General features: G+C 44.9%; 1 protein-coding gene across 1 annotated transcript in view; it reads left to right on the top strand.

Moving 5' to 3' along the window:
* The first annotated feature begins 1,092 nt into the window (after window positions 1–1,092).
* The window catches only part of SERINC3 (serine incorporator 3), a 34,739-nt gene continuing 10,678 nt past the window's right edge, over window positions 1,093–25,153 (top strand). The window contains exons 1-9 of the mRNA XM_075350351.1: window positions 1,093–1,234; window positions 6,902–7,063; window positions 12,732–12,925; window positions 13,869–13,948; window positions 21,706–21,843; window positions 21,930–22,099; window positions 22,696–22,786; window positions 23,411–23,594; window positions 24,402–24,623. Coding sequence (XP_075206466.1) covers window positions 1,196–1,234; window positions 6,902–7,063; window positions 12,732–12,925; window positions 13,869–13,948; window positions 21,706–21,843; window positions 21,930–22,099; window positions 22,696–22,786; window positions 23,411–23,594; window positions 24,402–24,623 — 1,280 coding nt within the window. The 5' untranslated portion in view covers window positions 1,093–1,195. The remainder of the gene's footprint in view (window positions 1,235–6,901; window positions 7,064–12,731; window positions 12,926–13,868; window positions 13,949–21,705; window positions 21,844–21,929; window positions 22,100–22,695; window positions 22,787–23,410; window positions 23,595–24,401; window positions 24,624–25,153) is intronic.

Raw genomic sequence — 25,153 nt, 5'->3', positions numbered from 1 at the left:
CGGGAGAACACAAGATGCAGAGCCCAGAGCAGGGGAGGGCGCTCTCTGCTGGAGCCTGTGCAATGCGGGAGAACACAGGACGCAGAGCCCAGAGCAGGGGAGGGTGCCCTCTGCTGGAGCCTGTGCAGAGCAGGTGAACACAGTAGGCAGAGCCCAGTGCAGGGGAGGGCACCCTCTGATGGAGGCTGTGCAGAGCAGGAGAACATAGGACACAGAGCCCAGAGCAGGGGAGGGCACCCTCTGCTGGAGCCTGTGCAGAGCAGGAGATCACAGGACGCAGAGCCCTGAGGAGAGGAGGGCACCCTCTGATGGAGGCTGTGCAGAGCAGGAGAACATAGGACACAGAGCCCAGAGCAGGGGAGGGCACCCTCTGCTGGAGCCTGTGCAGAGCAGGAGATCACAGGACGCAGAGCCCTGAGGAGAGGAGGGCGCCCTCTGCTGGAGCCTGTGCACCGAAGGAGCAGTAAAGTGAAAGTAAACAGCTGCTTCCTGGGCGCCCCCTTTGCATTCTGCCTGCCGGCGCCCTGTGCACCACTCGCATATAGGTAAAGCCGGCTATGCTTATGACTGCCTGCGCAGGACGGGCATTATTTGGTCAGACAGGCATATATCACGGTCTGTATATGGGCCCACTGCCCAGGGGTCTCCTGACCTGACCTTGCAGCATTATACACACATGTAAGGTTGTAAGTTCAGGTCAGGAGACCTCCGGGCATTGGGGCCCGAATACACTGTGATATACACCCGTCTGACCCTGCACTTAGACCCAATACATTAGTACTAGATCTCTGGGGGGTTTTATACATAAATATATTTTATAACATGGCTTTTATTTTAGTCATGAATCAAAAATGTCCTTTTCAGAGTCTGGAATGGCTGAAATATATAATGGCTCCCCTATATATAAATATATATATATATATATATAAAAATAAAAAATATTTATTGTAAAGAAATGCGCATGCGCGCTACAGAAAGGTCGCCGCCTTAAAGTTTCCCAAGTAGCGTCCCTCAGACTGCAATGCAGTACGCATGCGCACATGAGGTTATTTCCTAAAAGACTGTGGGAGGAGTTCTGCAGATGAAGTGACGTCATTACGCTGAGAGGCGCAGTGTCTGGGAAGGAGCTGGAGACGGGCGGTGCTGCGCTCGTGTAAACAAAGGATTTGTGATCCCCGGAGCCGCTGACTGCACCATGGGGGGCGTCCTCGGACTCTGCTCTGTCGCTAGCTGGGTAAGGACAAGGTTGTCGGTGACTGATCGTTGTCAGGGTCCTATTCCACAGTGCGCCTCTGCTTCACTACAGCCCCCAACTGGGAGGGATTGGTTCAGTAACAGCTGGTGAGCTACAAGTGGGCGACCCCCGGGTGGGGGAGGTGAGCGTCCTCCATGTTCAGGGGGTTTTCTGTGGTCATTTATACGAGGCCTCAATGACTGAATCGTCCCTTCCACTTCCGGGAGGGGGGGGAGGGCACTGCTCTTACAGTAAAGAATCCTTTCCATGCTGCTGATTAACCCTCTTCTCTGCAGATGTATAGTGACAGCTCATACCCTCCCTTCGCTCCAGCGCAGCAGGCCCCGTCTCCGTTTACAGTTTCTGTGGTGATGTAATGAGTGATTGACTGCAGCGGTGGTGTGCTCTATAATTGTGATGTCACCGCTGCAGCCAGCACTGAAATAGGGAAGAGGAAGGACCACCTGATTTTGTTTTTAACCCAGTGCTGGTCATTAAAGGGCAAAATGCTCTAAGTGGAAACCCCCTCTAACTCCTATTCTACTGTGGAGGTGGCCTGAGCTATAGCTTGTTTGCTTAAACGTAATAAGAATATCTGTGTATGTAAATCAAAATGTAGATGTAGTTGCATAATAATGTCTATGTAGCCATCGCATAGACCCATAATATAATTCTAAGCTGTATAGTCATGAAGGGGTTAACTAAAGATAATGAATAGTGATGAGCGAGTACTAAAAAGCTCGGGTGCTCGAGGCTCGGGCCGAGCATCCCAAGATACTCGTGTACTCGGCCCGAGCAACGAGCCCAATGTTATCCTATGGGAGACCCGAGTATTTTTGTGAAATGACCCCCCGGCAGCATGTAGAAACCCTAAAAATGTCACAAAAGTCTCAGAAGAGTGCTCAAATGACATGGCAACAGCATGGGGAAGACCCCTTGAAGCATTTATCACTCAAAAGTCACAGCTGTGAACAATTTTGTCCGCGTTTTACGCCATTTTTACGGACTCACCAGAAAACCTTGCAAAATGATTCCAAAATGATTTTTCATGGCGGAAATGTTAAGGGCACATACCCAATAGTGAGATAGAGCTGGTGTATGTTACTTTTTGAGATTAATACATGAAAGATTTTACATAAACATTGTGTGGCACTCCGATGTCCAAAACGCACGTTTTGTGCTTTTTACAAGCGATGTCGGTCATTTTTTTTTTCATTCTATCTCCCGTCGGTCGGTCTCGCTCTGTCGGTCTCTCTCTGTCTTGTCTGTCCCCCTCTCACAGTCTGTCGGTCATTCTCCCCCCTCTCTCTTACTCACCGTTCGCCGATCACTGCTGCGGCACTGCACGGCATTCACACTGCTCCTGCGGCTTTTCTTCTTTTGAAAAAGCCGGCCGCTCATTAATCAATCTCGTATTCTCTGCTTTCCTGCTTTTCGGCGCTTATGATTGGTTGCAGTGAGACACGCCCCCACTCTGAGTGACAGGTGTCACACTGCACCCAATCACAGCAGCCGGTGTGTGTGTGTATACTGTGCAGTGAAATAAATAATTAAATAATTAAAAAAAACGGCGTGCGGTCCCCCCCAATTTTAATACCAGCCAGATAAAGCCATACGGCTGAAGGCTGGTATTCTCAGGATGGGGAGCGCCACGTTATGGGGAGCCCCCCACCCTAACAATATCAGTCAACAGCCGCCCAGAATTGCCGCATACATTATATGCGACAGTTCTGGGGCTGTACCCGGCTCTTCCCGATTTACCCTGGTGCGTTGGCAAATCGGGGTAATAAGGAGTTATTGGCAGCCCATAGCTGCCAATAAGTCCTAGATTAATCATGTCAGGCGTCTATGAGACACCCTCCATGATTAATCTGTAAATTACAGTTAAAAAACACACACACACGAAAAATCCTTTATTAGAAATAAAAAACAATAACAAAGTCCCTCATTACCAATTTATTAACCCCGACAAACCCTCCATGTCCGGTGTAATCCACGGTCCTCCAGCGTCGCGTCCAGCTCTGCTGCATGGAAGTGACAGGAGCTGCAGAATACACCGCCGCTCCGGTCACCTCCACGCAGCTAATGAGGTGAGTATAGCGATCAGCTGAGCTGTCACTGAGGTTACCTGGATGCAGCGGTGGCCGCGGGTAACCTCAGTGACAGCAGCTGATCGCGCTACTCACTGCCGCTCCGGTCAGCTCCATGCACCAACTGAGGTGAGAAGCGCGATCAGCTGCTGTCACTGAGGTTAATCGCGGCCACCGCTGGATCCAGCGGTGGCCGGGAGTTACCTGACTGACAGCAGCTGATCGCGCTTCTCACCTCAGTTGCTGTGTGAAGCTGACCGGAGCGGCAGTGAGTAGCGCGATCAGCTGCTGTCACTGAGGTTACCCGCGGCCACCGCTGGATCCAGGTAACCTCAGTGACAGCTCAGCTGATCGCTATACTCACCTCATTAGCTGCGTGGAGGTGACCGGAGCAGCGGTGTATTCTGCAGCTCCTGTCACTTCCATGCAGCAGAGCTGGACGCGACGCTGGAGGACCGTGGATTACACCGGACATGGAGGGTTTTGTTGTGGGTAATAAATTGGTGATGAGGGACTTTGTTATTGTTTTTTATTTCTAATAAAGGATTTTTCGGGTGTGTGTGTTTATTTACTGTAATTTACAGATTAATCATGGAGGGTGTCTCATAGACGCCTGACATGATTAATCTAGGACTTATTGGCAGCTATGGGCTGCCAATAACTCCTTATTACCCCGATTTGCCAACGCACCAGGGTAAATCGGGAAGAGCCGGGTACAGTCCCAGAACTGTCGCATATAATGTATGCGGCAATTCTGGGCGGCTGCTGACTGTTATTGTTAGGGTGGGGGGCTCCCCATAACGTGGCGCTCCCCATCCTGAGAATACCAGCCTTCAGCCGTATGGCTTTATCTGGCTGGTATTAAAATTGGGGTGACCGCACGCCGGTTTTTTTAATTATTTATTTATTTATTTTACTGCACAGTATAGACACGCCCACCGGCTGCTGTGATTGGGTGCAGTGTGACACCTGTCACTCAGCGTGGGGGCGTGTCTCACTGCAACCAATCATAGGCGCCTGTGGGCGTGGAAAGCAGGGAATATGAGATGGCTGTGTACAGAGCACAGCGCGCCGGCCGGTATAAAGGCTCGGTCACGCTGTGCAGGCCGGCCAATCACTGCAATTCCACAACTAACAGGGCTGTGGCATTGCAGTGGTCTGCCAGCCAATCCCTGCATGAGGGCTGGCTCTCAAAAGAGCGCCAACATGCAGAAATGAAGACCACGAGTAAAGCACGAGTATCGCGAAATTACTCGGTACCCGCCGAGTAGCCCGAGTACAGTGATACTCGTGCGAGTACCGAGTAGTAACAAGCATACTCGCTCATCACTAATAATGAAGCCAGAATGTGAAACTGCAAAGTCTTATCAGAAGATTCACACAGAAAGAATGTGTAACAGAGATGTGTGTTATAATATGCTGGAGGGGAGTGGAATTCTCACTAAACTGTGTTCTGGCTTCAAGGTTATTGATGCATACTGTATAATTGGATCTATCGACTATACGAGTGTCAGACGCAAGCCTGAGCTCAGAGAACATGTCTTGTGTAACCATTGGAGAGGTAAATAGGAAGAAAACTTCAGCTCACCTGCTGCCCAGACTGCTCAGCCTAGCGGGTGCCTAGGATCCTTCGGTTTATCCCAACCGGTAACAGGCAACGTGGAGTGAAAAGAAAAGGATGATCCGGCACAAAATCTCCTTTGGTAAAAACATCCAAAATTTATTGAAACATCATTAAAAATAGCGTGAAGACCAAGTATCCACTCAGATGGAAAGCATGGAGGTCATGATAACTTTACGCGTTTCGGACAGTTATAAAAGCAAAAAAAGTCCTTAATCACTTATGATTTTTGCCGGATCATCCTTTTCTTTTTCACTCCACGTTGCTTGTGTAACCATTGTCTGATTCATTAATATCGGCACTGATGTATAGCTAAGGGTACTTTCACACTTGCGTTGTGTTGAACCCGCTGGATCCGTTGCTGCGTCGTTTTGACGCATCCGTTATTTTTGTGTTGTCAACGGATGCAACGGGTCCGTTATTTCACAGGAATCCGTTAGCTGATTCCTGTGAAATAACGGACCGTTGCATCCATTTGGCGTCCGTTAGGCGTCCGTCTAACGGAATCCGTCGGCTCTGTTTTATTTATTTTTTTACTTTTTTTCATTCTGGGCATGCGCAGAATAAATTAGCGGAATCCAGCAGCGGATTCCGTTGTTAAGCACTTAGCAACGGAATCCGCTACCATAGGGAACCATTATAAATTTTAACGGAACCAACGGAATCCGTTGGTTGGCGTCATTTTGACGCCAGCATTTAACATTAGGGTACTTTCACACTTGCGTTGTTTTTTTTTTGGCGCAATTCGCTGTCTTGGGAAACAGCGGAATCCGTTAACGGATTCCGTTGTTTCCCATAGACTTGCATTGATGACGGATTGTGCCAAAAGTACCTGCGTTGCTTCCGTTGGCCGATGCTCCGTTGCTTCCGCCAAGCGGAAGCAACGCAGAATGTAACGTTAAATGCTGGCGTCAAAATGACGCCAACCAACGGATTCCGTTGGTTCCGTTAAAATTTATAATGGTTCCCTATGGTAGCGGATTCCGTTGCTAAGTGCTTAACAACGGAATCCGCTGCTGGATTCCGCTAATTTATTCTGCGCATGCCCAGAATGAAAAAAAGTAAAAAAATAAATAAAACAGAGCCGACGGATTCCGTTAGACGGACGCCTAACGGACGCCAAACGGATGCAACGGTCCGTTATTTCACAGGAATCAGCTAACGGATTCCTGTGAAATAACGGACCCGTTGCATCCGTTGACAACACAAAAATAACGGATGCGTCAAAACGACGCAGCAACGGATCCAGCGGATTCAACACAACGCAAGTGTGAAAGTACCCTTACATTCTGCGTTGCTTCCGCTTGGCGGAAGCAACGGAGCATCGGCCAACGGAAGCAACGCAGGTACTTTTGGCACAATCCGTCATCAATGCAAGTCTATGGGAAACAACGGAATCCGTTAACGGATTCCGCTGTTTCCCAAGACAGCGGATTGCGCCAAAAAAAAACCCGCAAGTGTGAAAGTACCCTAATACGGCACTGGCCTCTGAATATCCTAAGCGAAGACTCCATTAGCAGTCTTTACCCAAAATTTCTCCCTTGACACTATCTATCTGTTGTTGATCCTTTGATCAGATAGGTTTTTTAGTGTGAATTGATTTGCAGGACTCGCTCAGTCAGGCCTCCCCGGGCTCGCTCTGTGGCGTTGGGGGCGGTCCCCGGGCTCGCTCTGTGGCGTTGGAGGCGGTACACAGGCTCGCTCTGTGGCGTTGGGGCCGTCCCTGGATGCCGGGAGGTAGGAGGTGGTACTCGGGGCAGAGGTCACTGTACAGACCCTTTCTTAATGCCACCTGCTAGGTGGGCTCCCTGTTGCAGATTTTGGTGGTTCGCAGTCTTGGATGGGAAAGGCTCCACTGTCTGTTACATTCTCATGTGATTTGTATGCTGGTCTGATCCCGTCTCATGAGCGGCAGCTGACGGCACTGACCCCATTAATCCTCATGTTTCTTTCCAGATTCCATGCCTGTGCAGCGGTGCCACGTGTATACTATGCCGCTGCTGCCCCAGCTCCGGAAACTCCACCGTGACCCGCCTCATCTATGCATTCCTCATGTTTCTGGGGACACTGCTCTGCATTGTGATGCTGACTCCAGGAATATCGGACCGGTTAAGTGGAGTAAGTTTTTTCATGTCCTTCCCATTACCTTCCTGCTGTAAATGGCTTCTAATAGCTGTGGCACGTGTCCTGATGGGTGGGGGTATCTTTAATAACCCCCAGAAATGCCTGGATTTTTAAAGGGATTGTTATATTACTTATTTATGGTTAAATAATGGGCACCCCTATTAAGAACTTTGGGAAATGAAAGCACATAGTCTTGAGAGGAGGGGCCCGGACATATTACTGCCTTCCCCTCTCCATTTACCTGCATAGGGCACATGATTATCCTCAGTAAAGTGTACCTGCATTTACAATAAACCCCCAATACAGTCAGTGTCTCTAACTGGGTGGGATCTGCTAAGGATGGGAGTGGGTGATCTGGTAGATTTCCACTGGATCATTGCATGGCGTGTCACTTTAGAGCTTGTTCCCGTCTCAATAAGCAGAACTACTTTGTTCTCAGCGCTCATCCCAAACCAACGCTGGCCTCACTGGTGGCTCCATAACCTGACATCTTGGTTCAGGCCTCTACAGAGTTTGCTAGGGATTGTTATGCAGCTTCTTACTAATGCTGGGTTCGCCGTATTTCTTGGTTTATGTACAGATCGCAGTGCCCAGACTGACCGTGCGTTTCCTGACTGAAACCTATAATCTCATATACAGTGTGTCCACCCATATCCTGTCCACCACCACTAACTTGAGAACGGCGGCAGCTATAGGCATAGAAGTGGTGTCTAGGTATAGTAAAGTAGCCATGCGCTACGCAATGAAACCACCTATAGCGCCACCTGGGGGAAAACAGAGTTAGCATTTTTATCTCGAAAACTGAACGAGAGAGAAAAAAAGTGAATTAATTACAAAATTGTAGGACATCATCAATTCAATACGAATCGACATCTTGCATACGGAAATGCTATGATATGAAACCCATGACCCCCCAAAACATTGAATGCTAGTCACGCATTTGGTGCTCATTTAACTTTGATGCTCAAAGTGGCCACCGTCAGCTGCAATGCACATCTGGACTCTGGACAGCATACTGTATCTTGCTGCACGTTGTGCAATATGGTAGGTGACACGTTTGCACAAGCATCTGTGATACGTCGTCGTAGGTCCTGCAATATTGGTGGAGGGGTCGCATGATGTGACCTCACAGAAAGAAATCCAATGGGGTCAGGTCAGGTGATCGTGGAGGCCACTCCATGCAGCCACCAAACCCAATGATTTGTAGGAAGGTCTCCATGAGGAATCGCTTCACGTCCGCAGCCTTGTGAGTTTTACACGTTCTAATCATAGCATTTCTGTATGCAAGGTGTCGATTCGCATTGAATTGATGATGCCCTACAACTTTGTAATTCACTTTTTTCTCTATCTCGTTCCGTTTTCGAAATAAAAGTGCTAACTTCGTTGTTTTCCCCCAGGTGGCGCTATAGGTGGTTTCATTGTATAGCGCATGGCTACTTTACTATACCTAGACACCACTTATATGCCTATAGCTGCCGCCGTTCTCAAGTTATTGGCGGTGGACAGGATATGTGTGGACACACTGTATATCTGATGCTGTTAGTTCGAGTCAAGACACTTGCAATCTATATATAAACCATGTAACACTGTCTCCAAACCCAGCGTTCAACCTGTATCTCTAGCTATTGACGATCTACAACCCCTAGCATACCCTGATGGCTCATGTAGTCAGGGCATGCTGGGAAATGTAGTTTTGAAAGAGCTGGTGAAGCACAGATAGAGGGAAGCTGGTCTCATGGCAATAATGAGTCTACATCGGACATCACCGACAACCTGAGGAGTATAATGTGATGACCTCACTGTGTGATCCTTGTATACTGTGCCATCATGTCACCTGACTATAGGGCAGTACCCAGCAATTCACATAGCTGAGCCATGATTAATCTCTTCTTGTGATGTCTCTGAGCTCCCGGGGTTTATGATGCCGGCCATTACAGGTATATTCAGTCCTCTACTGACAGTGAGTATTGAGGGATGTAAACCTGGACAGGCCCAATTCTTCTTGGGTTGGAATTTCCTGCAGTTGCATTAAGTGTGGCCATTTCTCTGGGAATACATCAGCCGGATCTCTCCTGTGTTGGCAGTTTGCTACAATGTATCAGGGCAGTTAGAGGGGAATGTGATGACTGCTTACAATTGTTGGGCTATTGTGTGTCTGTAGGGCACTGCGGTACCGAGACCAGATTGTGATAGCACATGACCCTCAGCACATTACTGTATGAATCTGCCCTGCAGTCATCATTCACACGTCTGTAAGGTCTGTACGTCTTATATCTGCTTCATTTATGTACAGAGCATGAACTCGTTATCATCTAGGGCACTATTCACATGCCTTGTGGTCTGGGTGGAAAGAAATAACGGGCACACTTTCTCACCCAGAGACAGGGGAGAATCTATATTCTATATTAACTCATGTAATACCAACCTTACACAATGGAGAAAATGCTCACACTATTTTATCAATGAAATATTACACAAGTCTTATTTATATGATAGTAAATGACTGCACATATCCCGAGGGTCTGCTTATTTATCGCAAAAAAACCCACAAAGTTATGAACATGACAGGTTGGTGTTTAATTTTTTTATGTCCTCAAAATGCTCCTGTGTGCAAAAAGGCTTTTTATTCTATTGTTACCCCCCCCCCCCACCCCTTTCTCTCTTGCCGGTGTCTGCACCAAATAATGCAGTAACAATCTGCCCTGATTTTTGTGCTTTATTCTTTATTTATTATTTTTTTTAATTTTTTATTTTATGTATTAAAAAAATCCTAGATTTTTCAGTACATAAACACTGGGAATCTGCACCTAAACCATCCTCCAGATAAGTCACTATGGGAAAAATGCACCAAAACCAGCTCAGTTCAGCAGCGCCTACAAAAGCGCAGTAGCACAATTTTTTATGAAATCACATCCACTTTGTTTGATCTGGGGAAAAAAATGGCAGAAAAAAAATGTTTTTGCGCTACATGTGACCACGGCCCTCAGGAGGCCGGTCGTGGCTACTGTCTTCCAGTGATTGAGTGGGGAATTGCTGCTAAAATGAAAACCAATTGCAGTAATGTCTTCTGAGCCTCACAACCTGTGGATTCTACTAATAGGACGACGTTAATGGAGCTCGGCCGAGATTGTTGCAGATTTTTTGGTGCATGGAAATGGACGTATTAATAAATCATGGCTTAATGTTGACGGAAGCGCGCTCTTCCTGCGTCCCCTCTAATAATAATCTCTGGTTACTTTTATGTCTGATGCCATAAAGTAAAAAACTACTTTCTGAACCTCCTGCCGTTGTCGGGCCGGGCAAGCAGGCTGTTCTGGCCCGTCCGGCATTTCTCATCCCAGAGGGTTTGACTGTCACCTTACTCTACTGTAGCTAGGGTAGAGAGTCCATAAGACTGTAATTGCCGAATGTTCACCATCTGAGCATGTAGAGAAGAAAACGTCACTTTAGTAATACTCCTAAAACTCGTATTTTACTTGAAATATAATAATTTAAAAATGGCGTCTCATTGTACAATAGTAACTAGTCCTTATCTCTGTATCATTAGCCCTACAAATCGGAGGACAAATGTTCATGATGGGAAATAGCCTAGCAGGGCTTCAGAAGATAGGATTAGTGACGAGCGAGCACTACCATGCTTGAAATGAGCAGTTGGACGGGCACGACTCCTTGTACCGAGTATAATAGCAGTCAATGAGCAATTTGAGCATTGTTCTGGAAGATCTTCAGGAAAAATGCTCGGGTTTCCCATGGACTTCCATTATACTCCGTACACAAATCACGCCCATCTAAGCGTCTGACCTGCTCATTTTGAGCCCCAAGTATCCGAGCACGATAGTGCCCACTCCTCTATAGATGGGGTATATTAAACTGATGTTATCACAACAATGGCACATGTATGGCATGGCTAGGAAAGGGACATGGGCACTGCCAAAAATTAGTGCGTATTCCTAATATAAATTATATAGCATGTAGTGTGTGAATAATCCTATCGATAGGTTGTCTGCAAATGCATCTAGTAATGGAAATATAATTCCTTCACACTTCTGGTATTTAGCTGAACCTTGTGACGATGGGAATAACCGCTTAAAGGTAAACCCTCACCAGTTTTTTCACCTAATCTAAGAGCAGTATAATGTACAGACAGAGACCCTGATTCCAGCGATGTCACTTACAGGGCTGCTTGCTGCATTTTTTTGATAACCTCCTGCTGATAACCTCCTGCTGATAAATCTGTGATGTTTAACACTAGAGGACTAGTAAGTTAGCTGCCATGTAGTCCTCCATATTCATGGACTATAATATACGTGGACATAGTATAACACCGCCACCGTTACTGATTGGCCGCTTTCTGCCTATGCATAGTGTAGACAGCAGAATACTGCCATTCGGTGGTGTGGACAGCGTTATACAAAGCTCAACATTCATAGAGCTAGATTTGCTGCAGATAAATCCATTTTTATTCCAAACTGCAGCAAGCAGCCCAGTAAGTGACACATTGCTAGAAGCAGAGTCTCTGCATATACGTTGTACTCATCTCATAGGGGGTAGGAAAGCAAAAACCTGGGGACCCATTCCCTTTTGTCATCCCACTTACACATTGGATGTATTCACGGTCTCTGCAGTGCCCGTCATCACAGATTGAAAAGTGGAGCTGACTCTACTGTATACAGCTCAGTTGTCAGGTCACAGGGGGTTAATATTTAACCCTGGAAAGTTGTCAGGTTACTTCACTCTATAAAGACTTTATTAGTGTTTGTAGAATTGTCACTAGAAAATGCTTTGATTGTTTTCTAGTCGGTTCTATGGGGAAAAACCAACAAAAACCTGTCCGACCTCTACATAAACAAGATATATTTTTTCATGTCCAGTATTGTATCCAGTGCTATCTGACACTTTCACTTTCTCACACCTTAAGCGGGCTTTACACGCTGCGACATCGCTAATGCGGAGTCGTTGGGGTCACAGAATTCGTGACGCACATCCGGCCGCATTAGCGATGCCGTTGCGTGTGACACCGATAAGCGATTTTGCATCGTTGCAAAAACGTGCATAATCGCTAATCGGCGACATGGGGGTCCATTCTCAAATCTCGTTACTGCAGCAGTAACGAGGTTGTTCCTCGTTCCTGCGGCAGCACACATCGCTGCGTGTGACGCCGCAGGAACGAGTAACCTCTCCTTACCTGCCTCCCGGCCGCTATGCGGAAGGAAGGAGGTGGGCGGGATGTTACGTCCCGCTCAGCTCCGCCCCTCCGCTGCTATTGGGCGGCGGTTCAGTGACGTCGCTGTGACGCCGCACGGACCGCCCCCTTAGAAAGGAGGCGGTTCGCCCGTCACAGCGACGTCGCCGGACAGGTATGTATGTGTGACGGCTGTTGTGCGGCACGGGCAGCGATTTGCCCGTGTCGCGCAACAGATGGGGGCGGGTACCCACACTAGCGATATCGGGACCGATATCGCAGTGTGTAAAGTAGCCTTTACAATACAATACTAGCAAATCCGGAAAACCCAGGTAAGAATCTGTAATGCGGGCGTATTTCTTCACACAGATTTCCCAGAAACAGAAAAAAATGTCTGAATAAAATTCTCTGATGGGAGGATGTTTCCGCCTCTAGTCCCAGCCCGGTGGACCTGCTAATATTGTGTTTCCTGCTCTGCAGATTCCGGGGTTTTGTGAAGGAGGATTTGGCACCGAGCTCCCCCATGTGAACGGTATCGTGAACTGTAATGTGCTGGTTGGATACAAGGCTGTCTATCGAGTCAGCTTCGCCATGTCCATGTTCTTCTTGGTCTTCTCCTTGCTGATGATTGGCGTTAAGTCGAGCAAAGACCCCCGAGCTGCTATACACAATGGGTAAAGGAATTATTTGGGGGAAGACTGAATGTATATAACAAAATAACTTCTGCCTCCCAGTCCTGAGGTGGAAATGTGACAACATGGGGGAAATGTGACATGCCCTTAAAGGGGATGGACAGATTAGAAAACAGATGACGTCCAAGCACTGTAGATGCATGTCGCTTGCTCCTGGACCTTAATTTAGCACCATTGTAGATTTACACCATTGGGTTGAAGCTCTTGATCTCCTGAAATCTAGCAGGTCTATGATTGTCAGACACAACCGTAGACTTGGGAGAAGCAGTTTGTGGCCACTTATGTCTTGTCTTTCACTATCTACATAGAGTTCAATGAGCGCCATGAACTGAAGTATCTGCTTTGCCGCTGCTTGTATAGGACCTGGCAATGACAGGCTGGGGCTCTGCTTGGCATAGGAGTCGTAGCAGATCAAGATTCGCTCTGCCAGTGACACGGGCTCTTATGGATTCCCCAGTTACAGCGGGAAAAAAAAATGTGCAATAAAGAATGAATCTCTGGAAACAGTATTTTTTATGAACTGTTAAAGAATGAATTATGTAAAGAAAAAAAAAACCAAAAAAATATATATATTTATTAAAGCACACAAATATATTAGTAACATCCAGGAGAAATAAAATAAAAGCGCCCACTGAGAGGGGAAAAAAAAAATAAAATGTAAATGACAGTAATATATACCCCAAAATGGCATATATGATTTTTCTTGCATAGAACATAGCCTCATATGGTCATGTGTGGGGAAAAAATGTCTGTTATGACTGCTGAGAATCAAAAATGAAGAGCGAAACAAAAATGCCATTAAAGCCCTTCTGGGTAATATTTCCACCTATACATATATATTCTGAACATATATGGCGGGCATACTACTGTATTCCTAAATTACAGGATGGAAGCGAACATGTTGCTTTTTTTTTTTTTCCTGCAGGTTCTGGTTCTTTAAGATATTGGCCATTGTCGGTATCATGGTAGGAGCTTTCTACATTCCAGAAGGAGCTTTCACAAGAGGTAAATGTGACGACTTCATTATCTGATCCATTATGAATTAGGATAGAGCATTATGTTCTCTCTATTAGCGTTCTAAACCTCGGTACAGTTATTGATGTCCTGTGTCCGGGAATGCAGCACATTACATTAATGTTGTACTGACTTACAGCCTGCAATATGCTTAAGAGCTGCATTCAAAATTCTGCAGGATAAAGCTGAAATCTCTATGCTGCTTGTCAAATTTCTGCACAGAGCTCAAACTGGTGATTTGCAAGTATCCCTATAACAACAAACAAGGAAAGCTTTTTTTGTTCCGCTGCATTACAGCGTAACTAAAACAACTAGCAGAACTGTGAGTTAAGCTCTGCAGTATAATTCAGACTAGAAATTTGATTCAGTTAAGGACAAGTAACTTCACCAGCAGAATGAGTGCAGCTCTGGAGTATAATACAGGATGTAACACAGGATCAGTACAGGATAAGGAATGTAATATATATACACGCAGTGACTCCACCAGCAGAATAGTGAGCGCAGCTCTGGAGTATAATACAGGATGTAACTCTGGCTCAGTACAGGATAAGGAATGTAATATATATACGCAGTGACTCCACCAGCAGAATAGTGAGTGCAGCTCTGGAGTATAATACAGGATATAACTCTGGCTCAGTACAGGATAAGGAATGTAATATATATACACGCAGTGACTCCACCAGCAGAATAGTGAGTGCAGCTCTGGAGTATAATACAGGATGTAACACAGGATCAGTACAGGATAAGGAATGTAATATATATACACGCAGTGACTCCACCAGCAGAATAGTGAGCGCAGCTCTGGAGTATAATACAGGATGTAACTCTGGCTCAGTACAGGATAAGGAATGTAATATATATACGCAGTGACTCCACCAGCAGAATAGTGAGTGCAGCTCTGGAGTATAATACAGGATATAACTCTGGCTCAGTACAGGATAAGGAATGTAATATATATACACGCAGTGACTCCACCAGCAGAATAGTGAGTGCAGCTCTGGAGTATAATACAGGATGTAACTCTGGCTCAGTACAGGATAAGGAATGTAATACAGTTAGGTCCAGAAATATTTGGACAGTGACACAAGTTTTGTTATTTTGGCTGTCTACAAAAACATATTCAGAAATACAATTATATATATAATATGGGCTGAAAGTGCACACTCCCAGCTGCAATATGAGAGTTTTCACATCCAAATCGGAGAAAGGGTTTAGGAATCATAGCTCTGTAATGCATAGCCTCCTCTTTTTCAAGGGACCAAAAGTAATTGGACAAGGGACTCTAAGGGCTGCAATTAACTCTGAAGGCGTCTCCCTCGTTAACCTGTAATCAATGAAGTAGTTAAAAGGTCTGGGGTTGATTACAGGTGTGTGGTTTTGCATTTGGAAGCTGTTGCTGTGACCAGACATGTGGTCTAAGGAACTCTCAATTGAGGTGAAGCAGAACATCCTGAGGCTGAAAAAAAAGAAAAAATCCATCAGAGAGATAGCAGACATGCTTGGAGTAGCAAAATCAACAGTCGGGTACATTCTGAGAAAAAAGGAATTGACTGGTGAGCTTGGGAACTCAAAAAGGCCTGGGCGTCCACGGATGACAACAGTGGTGGATGATCGCCGCATACTTTCTTTGGTGAAGAAGAACCCATTCACAACATCATCTGAAGTCCAGAACACTCTTAGTGAAGTAGGTGTATCTGTCTCTAAGTCAACAGTAAAGAGAAGACTCCATGAAAGTAAATACAAAGGGTTCACATCTAGATGCAAACCATTCATCAATTCCAAAAATAGACAGGCCAGAGTTAAATTTGCTGAAAAACACCTCATGAAGCCAGCTCAGTTCTGGAAAAGTATTCTATGGACAGATGAGACAAAGATCAACCTGTACCAGAATGATGGGAAGAAAAAAGTTTGGAGAAGAAAGGGAACGGCACATGATCCAAGGCACACCACATCCTCTGTAAAACATGGTGGAGGCAACGTGATGGCATGGGCATGCATGGCTTTCAATGGCACTGGGTCACTTGTGTTTATTGATGACATAACAGCAGACAAGGGTAGCCGGATGAATTCTGAAGTGTACCGGGATATACTTTCAGCCCAGATTCAGCCAAATGCCGCAAAGTTAATCGGACGGCGCTTCATAGTACAGATGGACAATGACCCCAAGCATACAGCCAAAGCTACCCAGGAGTTCATGAGTGCAAAAAAGTGGAACATTCTGCAATGGCCAAGTCAATCACCAGATCTTAACCCAATTGAGCATGCATTTCACTTGCTCAAATCCAGACTTAAGACGGAAAGACCCATAAACAAGCAAGACCTGAAGGCTGCGGCTGTAAAGGCCTGGCGAAGCATTAAGAAGGAGGAAACCCAGCGATTGGTGAAGTCCATGGGTTCCAGACTTAAGGCAGTGATTGCCTCCAAAGGATTCGCAACAAAATATTGAAAATAAAAATATTTTGTTTGGGTTTGGTTTATTTGTCTAATTACTTTTGACCTCCTAAAATGTGGAGTGTTTGTAAAGAAATGTGTACAATTCCTACAATTTCAATCAGATATTTTTGTTCAAACCTTCAAATTAAACGTTACAATCTGCACTTGAATTCTGTTGTAGAGATTTCATTTCAAATCCAATGTGGTGGCATGCAGAGCCCAACTCGCGAAAATTGTGTCACTGTCCAAATATTTCTGGACCTAACTGTATATATACATGCAGTGACTCCACCAGCAGAATAGTGAGTGCAGCTCTGTAGTATAATACAGGATGTAACTCTGGCTCAGTACAGGATAAGGAATGTAATATATATATACACGCAGTGACTCCACCAGCAGAATAGTGAGTGCAGCTCTGGAGTATAATACAGGATGTAACTCTGGCTCAGTACAGGATAAGGAATGTAATATATATACGCAGTGACTCCACCAGCAGAATAGTAAGTGCAGCTCTGGAGTATAATACAAGGTGTAATTTTAGGATTAGTACGGGATAAGTAATGGATGTATATATCGTCTGCACTAGCAGAAACGCGTACAGCTGTGGCGTATAATACAGAATGTAACTCTGGATCCGAACAAAAGTTTTGTAACTTTTTTTCTGTGTTATATATTGAAAATTTAGCTCAAATGTGGGCATACCTTTCTAAAAGTTTGATTACTCAAGGTATTGTCTCCTAAATATTCAGTTGTACCAAACTTTTTGAGATTTTCCAGAAATCTCTGCAGTTTCATCCATTTTATTTCTAGTGTTGCATCTTTAGTGCAATGCCATTCATGGCCTAGATAGAAAAGTGACGCTGTTTCAGTAGAAAAAGCTCCTTAGGTCGTATAACTATCAGTTTTATGGATGGACACATACTTATATCAAAATTAGGGACAAAGCCCGGGAATATTTATGAACAGTAGAAGTACGTTATTCCCATTAACAAATTTTTATTAAAGATATAAAAACACACCATCAGTGTAAAAATAGACCATCAGGTCACAGTGAAATAAATACAGTGAACATATACAGAGTATAAAATTCCAATTTCTTTGGGACCAGAGGGCTCAAGACTTAACTTGGAAACAGAGATACATTCAGGCAGCGCCACAAATAGGAAGTTTTGGATGCTTGCTGTCCATGAACGTCCAAATAAATGTAAGCCAGTGCTCTCCAGGCGTCCCCTTGTTTCTTGTAAAATCAAGGAATGGCAACTATTTCATTCAATTTAGCAGAAGTGAGCCATTAAATTCAAGATTTACATCAGTCTCCATCTCGACGCGTTTCCCCACATAATAAATATGTGGTTCATCAGGAGGCTACAAAACAGATAGAATTTATCTGCAACAGGTTGGAAAGAATGTTCACCTAGATTGCACACTCATACATTACATCACAAATAGGCATGTAAGATAACAAAACAACACAGTGATACAAAACGATAATGCAATAGTACTTGCCCAGGGAGAAAGGGGTATTAGATGTGCAGATCCATGGCGCCCATCACACAGAATCCACGGCTAGTCAGACAATGCTGAAAATGTACTGCCATAGTCCAGAGAGGCGTCATGGAACTGCACAACAACAAGAGGTTTAAATAGCCCACGGTCTTCTGATCAGCTGTAGGCGGTCAAGGCAATCATGCTAATGCCGATATCGCCACATGTGCGCATGCCTGATAGAATGCGCACACCTGAGAAAAACCCAGGAGACTGATATATTCTGGGGCGCCTCCGTCCGCATCACAACTGCGCCTGCCCAGAATCTCATTGGCAGCATGCATGTGCCGACGGAGGCCCTCATGTGCCAAAAAATAGGTGGATGTAAACAAAAGAACGGCGCATGTCTGAGGATCATGGAAATCGTGACGCCCATAGGAACGCCGCCGTCCACATCACCACTGCGCCTTCGCCAATCAACAGGCAGCGCGCACATGTGGACGGAGGCCTCAGGATACCAAAGTTAAGAAAGGTAAATAGAAGCATAGCGCATGCGCAAAAACCAACGGAGTCTGCATATAGATATTGAAGATAGTGCAGAAAACCGTATATATATGCGCAGGCGAAAGTAAAAAAGTATTTAGTGCTTCTTCCATGGATACAATATTAGCCTTTAGCCCCCATTAATATAGATATACCCTTAATTATATTGATAACGATAATAATGATTAGGGGGTCCCTTATTCGGGGAAAATATAGATTAGAAAGCTAATGAAGAGGACGCCACGACAAACATGACCCTCATTTATAACAATATATACCACATGGACGTCCATGATCATAAAAAGACGCCATGTCAGATCAAACCCCTAGTAGGCACAAAAAATACATAGGCATAGTATGGAATTTGATGAACAAACTGATAACATAGTGTTACATCAAGTGCTGTCAAAAAAATTCAACAGAAATACAGTCATTCCTAGTCAGACATATCCCCCACTAGGTGAGGGTAAAACTGTAACCAGGCTCCCATGGCAAGGACTGAGATGCATAGATATTTACCAACCCTTTTGAAATGGGACAGCCATCATCCCATTCCCCTTAAGAGGGGTATTCCGAAAGGGCAGTTTCTGCGAATACGCAGAAACTGCTCTAGGGAAGAAGACTTTAAGGCACAGGCCACTGACCTGTTCGGTCGATTTTTAGACCGTGGCTACCCAAAAAAGATCATTCAGCAATCCTATGCCTTTGCTAAGAATACCAAGAGGCATAACATCATGGTCCCCCGAGTGCGTGATAATGACCAAAACATCACACGTATTATTGGTACTTATGATGTACAGTCCGAAAGAGTCTTCTCAGTGATAAAAAAGCACTGGAAGATTCTGAGGGCTGACCCTGATCTGGTGAAGCATATTAATAAATCTCCAAGTATCACCTACAGGCGGGGCCGCACCTTAGGTGACAAGCTAGTACATAGCATGTACCAGGGACCTAGATCACAGGGGACTTGGTTAGATAGACGCATCTGTGGGATGTTTCGTTGTGGGAATTGTAAATACTGTGGATCTATGGAACAATGTAAGAGGGTGATCAGTGCAGCTACAGGGAAGATTTTCCCTTTGCGTGATTTCGGCAACTGTAAAACCTCCGGAGTTGTCTATAGGGCTACCTGTACTTGTCCCCTTGACTATATAGGTAAGACCCTAAGAGAACTCCGGAGGCGGGTAGGTGAACATCTTTCGGATATTAGGAATGAACGAGACACCTCAATTTCCCGCCATGTTAATATGATACATGGGGGGGATATAGCCCAAATCCGATTTTCCATTTTGGAGGTGGTGAAACCCAACCTTAGAGGAGGGGATTTTGATAGGACATTATTGCAGAAGGAATCTGCCTGGATATTCAAAATGGGATCTTTAACCCCAGGGGGGCTGAACGAACAGCTCTCCTTTGGTTGCTTCCTTCCCACGTAGCTCTGTAGCGGTGTCAAAATTTGTTTAGTTTAAACCCGATTTGCCTTACTTTGCAAACCTCCTTTCCTTTTGGAATGGACCATATTGTTGGTAAATATCTATGCATCTCAGTCCTTGCCATGGGAGCCTGGTTACAGATTTACCCTCACCTAGTGGGGGATATGTCTGACTAGGAATGACTGTATTTCTGTTGAATTTTTTTGACAGCACTTGATGTAACACTATGTTATCAGTTTGTTCATCAAATTCCATACTATGCCTATGTATTTTTTTGTGCCTACTAGGGGTTTGATCTGACATGGCGTCTTTTTATGATCATGGACGTCCATGTGGTATATATTGTTATAAATGAGGGTCATGTTTGTCGTGGCGTCCTCTTCATTAGCTTTCTAATCTATATTTTCCCCGAATAAGGGACCCCCTAATCATTATTATCGTTATCAATATAATTAAGGGTATATCTATATTAATGGGGGCTAAAGGCTAATATTGTATCCATGGAAGAAGCACTAAATACTTTTTTACTTTCGCCTGCGCATATATATACGGTTTTCTGCACTATCTTCAATATCTATATGCAGACTCCGTTGGTTTTTGCGCATGCGCTATGCTTCTATTTACCTTTCTTAACTTTGGTATCCTGAGGCCTCCGTCCACATGTGCGCGCTGCCTGTTGATTGGCGAAGGCGCAGTGGTGATGTGGACGGCGGCGTTCCTATGGGCGTCACGATTTCCATGATCCTCAGACATGCGCCGTTCTTTTGTTTACATCCACCTATTTTTTGGCACATGAGGGCCTCCGTCGGCACATGCATGCTGCCAATGAGATTCTGGGCAGGCGCAGTTGTGATGCGGACGGAGGCGCCCCAGAATATATCAGTCTCCTGGGTTTTTCTCAGGTGTGCGCATTCTATCAGGCATGCGCACATGTGGCGATATCGGCATTAGCATGATTGCCTTGACCGCCTACAGCTGATCAGAAGACCGTGGGCTATTTAAACCTCTTGTTGTTGTGCAGTTCCATGACGCCTCTCTGGACTATGGCAGTACATTTTCAGCATTGTCTGACTAGCCGTGGATTCTGTGTGATGGGCGCCATGGATCTGCACATCTAATACCCCTTTCTCCCTGGGCAAGTACTATTGCATTATCGTTTTGTATCACTGTGTTGTTTTGTTATCTTACATGCCTATTTGTGATGTAATGTATGAGTGTGCAATCTAGGTGAACATTCTTTCCAACCTGTTGCTGATAGAATTTATCTGTTTTGTAGCCTCCTGATGAACCACATATTTATTATGTGGGGAAACGCGTCGAGGTGGAGACTGATGTAAATCTTGAATTTAATGGCTCACTTCTGCTAAATTGAATGAAATAGTTGCCATTCCTTGATTTTACAAGAAACAAGGGGACGCCTGGAGAGCACTGGCTTACATTTATTTGGACGTTCATGGACAGCAAGCATCCAAAACTTCCTATTTGTGGCGCTGCCTGAATGTATCTCTGTTTCCAAGTTAAGTCTTGAGCCCTCTGGTCCCAAAGAAATTGGAATTTTATACTCTGTATATGTTCACTGTATTTATTTCACTGTGACCTGATGGTCTATTTTTACACTGATGGTGTGTTTTTATATCTTTAATAAAAATTTGTTAATGGGAATAACGTACTTCTAATGGACACATACTTGCCATGCACACTGGTGCCATGTGACTTGTTTGCAGACGTGCAGTGGTGTAGTCACCTGCTCTGACTCAGTACATTCCTATGGCACCTGCTGATGTCACTTGTCTCACCTTAGCTGCAGCTGATCTCATATCGTGGGATCATCCGTGTTCCTTATTGTCGTTTCAGCATGGTTCTGGATCGGGGCTCTTGGGGCCGGCAGCTTCATCTTCATCCAGTTAGTCCTGCTTATTGACTTTGCCCATTCTGTGAACGAGTCGTGGGTGGAGCGCATGGAGGAAGGCAATTCCAAATGCTGGTATGCAGGTAAGGAGACCCTTCCCCAGCCTGGACTGTCATTTGTATGGCTGGTCCTGATCTAATTATTGCCTTTTTGTTTCTCTGTTGTCCAGTTCTGCTGTCTGTGACCGGCCTGCTGTACATCTTGTCACTCACCGCCGTCATCCTCTTCTATGTCTTCTACACCATACCTGGCGGCTGCATTGAGAACAAGTTCTTTATCAGTTTCAACATGATCTTGTGTCTCCTAGTGTCCGTCCTCTCCATTCTTCCCAGAGTACAGGTACAGGATATATCATGTGAGACTAGCCTCTTCTAGCAGGTGATGGCGCCTGGTGGGAAGCACGAGGCGGTTGGGCTAGCTTTCTTTTTGTGTAGGAAGCACTTCTGCTCTGTGCCATTTTTGCAGTATAGGACTTTCTGGTTAGATGTGGATGAAATTCGAAAGTTTACTATGATTTTTAAAATAATTAAAACAAATTTTAAGAATATGAGCGACTAACAAAAAGATATATATTGTAATGGACGGATAACTGAGACAAAGTGCCCACAGTAGGTACATGAGCATCAAAACTGGACGATGAAGCAATGGAAGAAGGTGGTCTGATCTGATGAATTACATTACATGGATGGACAGTGCGTTTGCTTCACTTAACCTGGAGAAAGTATGGCATCAGGATGACCTAGAGAAAGAAAACAAGGTGTCGGAGACCTTGTCATGCTTTAGGCGACTACTGTATTAGGCTTTTCTGTATGGCTGTTTGGTCTATATGATGTGTATGGGTAAAACACACAGTTGCCTTGATACTATACCCAACCGTGATGATGTGTCTGACCTCTGATCAGGTTCCTAAGCGGTGCTCTTTCTTCACATTGCAGGAATATCAGCCACGGTCAGGCCTCCTTCAGTCCTCCATGATCACATTGTATACCATGTACCTGACCTGGTCTGCAATGTCCAATGAGCCAGGTGAGTGAAGACGTCTGAAGGCTTTGTAGGATCCAGTAGTTTATAGGATTCTCATGTAGTTTTTCACGCTGGGCTTTATGAGAAGAGGCATATGCCTCATCAGGAATCCAGAGCCTCAGACAAGTAACGTGCGCCTCACTCTACAAATCCTTATCCAGTCCCTGCTCAATAAGATTCATAGCAAATGCCACCGCTAGGCATGACTTTGATCGGCGATTGCCTCGCCTCCGTCCCACCACTGCTCTACCCACTTTGTCTTAGCTAGGCGAAAATAGTGTGAGAATGCCAACAGATGCAAAATGTTAGTGCAGTGTCGAGTTGCGTCTATATACTGGTGTATAAGCTTTGCTGAATCTGAGTTTATGAAAATCCGAGAAAAGGTTTGCTAATAAAGCAACAGTCTTAATGTTTTGGGTTTTTTTTTTTATATATATATACCAAGTAATCTCCACTTCATCTAAAAGTGACAACCTTTCCTCTGATCAAGTTGTCAGACAGCTTGAGTTTACTTCTTGGGGTGTAAAGCATCATGGTGTCCATATTGTTTCTCCTTCCTTACTAATAATATTACTATTTGAGGAGTGATTGTTCATCCATATAATTGTAATGTTTGCTTCCGCTCAGATCGTACCTGTAACCCAAGCCTGATCAGCATCCTGAACAAAATCACGTCTCCAACAATAAGCCCTGTCAATGTATCAATCGACGCGCTGACCCCCGCCCCTGAGACAGCCCGGTCCCTGCAATGGTGGGACACTCAGAGCATCATCGGGCTCATCATGTTTGTGCTGTGTCTCCTTTATTCCAGGTGAGAAAAGCCGTGCTATACATGTCGTACATTCAGTCTCCTTGGGATAAGAATGAACATTTGGCCTGTGTTCACATTGGCATTGGAGCCGCTGCTTGGCGAATGCAGTATTGTAGTAGTTATATTCTTGTACATGGGAGCAGCATTCCAGTAGTTGCATTCATGTATATAGGTGGCAGTATTATTAGATATTTACTATAATACGGCCCCTATTTACAATAATATAAGTTATATTCTTGTACAGAATTATAGCCATTATATTCTTTCTTCTTGTATATAGTGGCAGTATTATAGTAGTTATATTCTTGTATATAGTGGCAGTATTATAGTAGTTATATTCTTGTATATAGAGGGCAGTATTATAGTAGTTATATTCTTGTACATAGGGGGCAGTATTATAGTAGTTATATTCTTGTACATAGGGGGCAGTATTATAGTAGTTATATTCTTGTACATAGGGGGCAATATTATAGTAGTTATATTCTTGTACATGGGGGGGGCAGTATTATAGTAGTGATATTCTTGTACATGGGGCAGTATTATAGTAGTTATATTCTTGTACAGAATTATAGCCATTATATTCATTATTCTTGTACATAGGGGGCAGTATTATAGATTTATTATAATGGTTATATTCTTGAACTTTGAGGACGGTATCATAGCATTTGTAGAGATGAACTGGTATTTGACATGAGCCAGGAATTGGCACAGAATTTGCCCGGAGCAGTCAGTTCCTTACCCCCCACTGTGTTCCGTGAATGTAGTCTTAGTAGCCACATTTTGTCTGACCACTCTTGTACTTTGCAGTATTCGCAATTCCACCAGCAGCCAAGTAAGGAAGCTGACCCTTTCTGGCCAAGACACAGCTATGCTGGATGACAGCGCAGGGGATGGTGATGTTGAGGACGGTGCAGTTCGGCGTGTAGTGGATAATGAGAAGGATGGTGTCCAGTACAGTTATTCCTTCTTCCACCTCATGTTGTGTCTTGCCTCCCTCTATGTAATGATGACCCTTACCAACTGGTTCAGGTGAGACCCTGATATTTTTTTGTTAATGTGGGTTAATTTCACACTTTCTGCATACAGTGGAACCTTGGTTTACGAGAATAATCCGTTGTGGGACTGTGCTTGTAAACCAAGTTACTCGTCTAGCAAAGCAAGATTTCCCATAGGAAATAATTGAAGCTCAGACAATTCATTCCACAACTTGTTCAATGTCCCATCCTGGTCCCCTATTGTGCCAACACACACACACACACACACACACACACACACACACACACACACACACACGTTATGCTCACCTTACCTTTCGTTCCATCGCCGGCCTCCTGGTTCTTGTAGTTCGCTGGTACAAGATGTGTATCGGGTAACCATTGCTTCTGCTGCCAGAGCGCTGACATCAAAGGTAGGAGCCGCTTGCCTCTGATTGGCCAGCACGCTGCCTTTAAGAAGCGGCTGAGAGCGGAAGTTCCTCCATTGTCGCGATGGTTACCCGATACACATCCTGTACGGCGAACTACAGGAACCGGGTGGCCGGCGATGGAACGGAAGGTAAG

The sequence above is a fragment of the Anomaloglossus baeobatrachus genome, chromosome 5, assembly GCF_048569485.1.
Source record: "Anomaloglossus baeobatrachus isolate aAnoBae1 chromosome 5, aAnoBae1.hap1, whole genome shotgun sequence".
NCBI classification, from domain to species: Eukaryota; Metazoa; Chordata; class Amphibia; order Anura; family Aromobatidae; genus Anomaloglossus; species Anomaloglossus baeobatrachus.
This window is presented reverse-complemented; position numbering and strand designations above follow the sequence as displayed.